Source organism: Emys orbicularis, chromosome 11 (genome assembly GCF_028017835.1).
Source record: "Emys orbicularis isolate rEmyOrb1 chromosome 11, rEmyOrb1.hap1, whole genome shotgun sequence".
In the NCBI taxonomy this organism is placed as follows: Eukaryota; Metazoa; Chordata; order Testudines; family Emydidae; genus Emys; species Emys orbicularis.
This window is the reverse complement of record NC_088693.1, coordinates 34477743-34480871: the sequence shown is the minus strand read 5'-3', so window position 1 is coordinate 34480871 and position 3129 is coordinate 34477743. Positions and strand designations below refer to the sequence as shown.

The 3129-nt window shown below is 44.8% G+C and overlaps 1 protein-coding gene across 1 annotated transcript in view; it reads left to right on the top strand.

Moving 5' to 3' along the window:
* The first annotated feature begins 1076 nt into the window (after positions 1-1076).
* The window catches only part of FIGN (fidgetin, microtubule severing factor), a 2801-nt gene continuing 748 nt past the window's right edge, over positions 1077-3129 (top strand). Inside the window, exons 1-2 of the mRNA XM_065413768.1 lie at positions 1077-1179; positions 1632-3129. The exon at positions 1632-3129 is cut by the window's right edge and continues 748 nt beyond it. Of these exons, the coding sequence (XP_065269840.1) occupies positions 1077-1179; positions 1632-3129 (1601 nt within the window). The remainder of the gene's footprint in view (positions 1180-1631) is intronic.

Genomic DNA, 3129 nt, shown 5'->3' with positions numbered 1-3129 from the left:
ACAATCCAAATGCAAATTAGTGCAACTGCAATAAAATATATTTGCAAATGAATCCTGTTGCTTTCTTCATTTATTGTGTAATTACTGCAATCCTTCCCACCTTGTTTTCAGTATTTCTTAATCATTAAGTCAGAAGCATGACAGCAGTGCCAGCCCTGGCGTGATTCTCTTTGACTAAAACCTTGTAAATTAACACAATTAGCACAGCATCATCCTGCTAATTAACTTCCAGTGTCTGGTGCAGCGGTTTTGCAAACAAGGAAGAGGGAGTCAGAAGGGAATAAACATGCCATTCTGTTACCAAACTGTGTGCTGTGTTAGGTTTAGCTCAGTGAGGCTAAGCTGGCCATGTCAGATGCCAGAGTCAGGCAATGAAGAGCTAAAGGGGTTGGGGGGGGGGGAAACAGGAGGGGGTAGAAGCTGTCAAAATAGACCACAGTAATTCAGAAGGGAGCTAGTGCCACAGATGCTTCATTTAGAGTAGGCCTCCTCCTTATCAGGGAATCTGTGCCAGAGGGCGCAAGACTGTTTGCAAAAATCACTTTTGGTAATACGAGAGAGATTAAGGAGGCCTATTTGATACAGCTGTACAAAAATCAGGAACGGTCTACCATGCACAGGTAAGAGTTGGAGGGGTTATTATAATACTTGTAAATTGCTCTTAGTGCGTATGATGGATTAAAAAAATCATCCCATTATTTGCGAGATTAATTGCTTTAAAGGGATAGTCACACAGTCACATTTTGTTACTTAGTTTACTGTAGTGACAGGGCTGATAGCCAGCAGTGTGTGTCACCGAACTTTTAGGGGCTAGACTGCATTTCTTTTCTTTTTTCGGTACCCTGGAGGCTCTGAGGGGGGGGGAAAAAGAAAAAACAGGCAAGGAGACCGACAGACAAGTGATGCTTGTTTTTTTTTCCCAGAGCCTCAACAACAGAACTGAGAGGCAGAAAGGAGCCAGTTGTAATTCATACCGAGTTGTAAGCTTTGTGTGATGAAAGCGACGGAGCGCTGCCTGGGAGATTGCTTTGCTGCACTCCACGAAGCAGATTTGAAACTGTCGTGGACCACTTTAGATGAGAGTTGGATTATGGAATGACCTGCTATGTCTGTGTCATATTGTTCTGCGCAGGGTGCATTATACTGTGCTAACTAGGTGTTCAGTACCAAATAAGAGAGGTATCCTAGATGTGATCTGTCAGCTGTGTCTCATATTTTTATATTGGTTAAAATATAAAACTGAAACTGTGATAAGAGAAGACAGAACAGTTGGGTATTTTCTTGTTAACAACAAAAATCCACACTCTGGGTACTTAAAATGTATTGGGTCTTGTTTAATTACTTTAAGTAATCTGGCTTTAAGAAAATAAATATTTCCCCCCCATCTAAATTAGCAAAAGTATGGCTCTGTGTGTGTGTCTATATTAAACAAATCTGACTATTGATAGTGTTTTACAAAGACATTCAATTGCATGCGTAGTGTGATTTTATTGTTTTTAATCTATAGTATAAATACAGTTGTCACTATGCAGGTAACTAAAAAAATGTAAACAGATACTGTTAAAAATTCATTTTCAGAGCATCTGAAAATGGCTCAGACCACTGTTAACTGTGTTTTCCCCCCACCCTAGGCTTGAAGATGCAGTGGACGCCAGAGCATGCCCAGTGGCCAGAACAGCACTTTGATATCACTTCGACTACCCGGTCTCCTGCTCACAAGGTGGAAGCATACCGTGGACACCTGCAGCGCACCTACCAGTATGCCTGGGCCAATGATGATATCTCTGCTCTGACTGCCTCTAATCTATTGAAAAAATATGCAGAAAAGTATTCTGGTATTTTAGAAGGCCCAGCCGACCGACCCATCCTTAGTAACTATTCTGAAGCTCCGTCAGCACTGGTGAATGGTCGGAAGAATGAAAATGAACCCTGGCAGCCTTCTTTGAACTCAGAGAGTGTTTATCCTATGAACTGTGTCCCGGACGTTATTACTGCCAGCAAAGCTGGAGTAAGTGCAGCCCTCCCTCCAGCAGATGTCTCTGCCAGTATAGGGAGCTCACCTGGGGTGGCCAGTAACCTGACAGAACCTAGTTATTCTAGTAGTACCTGCGGAAGTCATACAGTACCTAGTCTTCATTCAGGGCTCCCATCTCAGGAATATGCCACAGGATACAATGGATCTTATTTACATACTAGTTACAGTGGCCAGCCAGCACCTGCACTTCCATCACCTCATCCATCCCCTTTGCATAGCTCTGGCCTCTTACAGCCGCCACCACCGCCACCACCAGCCCTAGTCCCAGGCTACAATGGGACTTCTAACCTCTCCAGTTATAGCTACCCATCTGCTAGTTATCCTCCTCAAACTGCTGTTGGGCCTGGGTACAGCCCTGGTGGTGCCCCACCTCCCTCAGCATACCTGCCTTCAGGAATTCCTGCTCCTACTCCTCTCCCCCCTACCACTGTACCTGGCTACACCTACCAGAGTCACGGTTTGACGCCCATTGCACCATCGGCTCTGACAAACAGTTCTGCAAGTTCTCTCAAAAGGAAAGCTTTCTATATGGCAGGGCAAGGAGAAATGGACTCCAGTTATGGAAATTACAGCTATGGCCAACAGAGATCTACACAGAGTCCCATGTATAGAATGCCCGACAACAGCATTTCAAATGCAAACAGGGGGAATGGCTTTGACAGAAGTGCTGAAACATCATCCTTAGCATTTAAGCCAACAAAGCAGCTAATGTCCTCTGAGCAGCAAAGGAAATTCAGCAGTCAGTCCAGCAGGGCTCTGACACCCCCTTCCTATAGTACTGCAAAAAATTCATTGGGATCAAGAACAAGTGAATCTTTTGGGAAGTACACCTCCCCAGTAATGAACGACCATGGGGATGAGCACAGGCAGCTCCTCCCTCACCCAATGCAAGGCCCGGGACTTCGTGCAGCTACCTCATCCAACCACTCTGTGGACGAGCAACTGAAGAATACTGACACACACCTCATTGACCTTGTAACCAATGAGATTATCAACCAAGGACCTCCTGTGGACTGGAATGACATTGCTGGCCTAGATTTGGTAAAGGCTGTCATTAAAGAGGAGGTTTTATGGCCAGTGTTGAGGTCAGATGC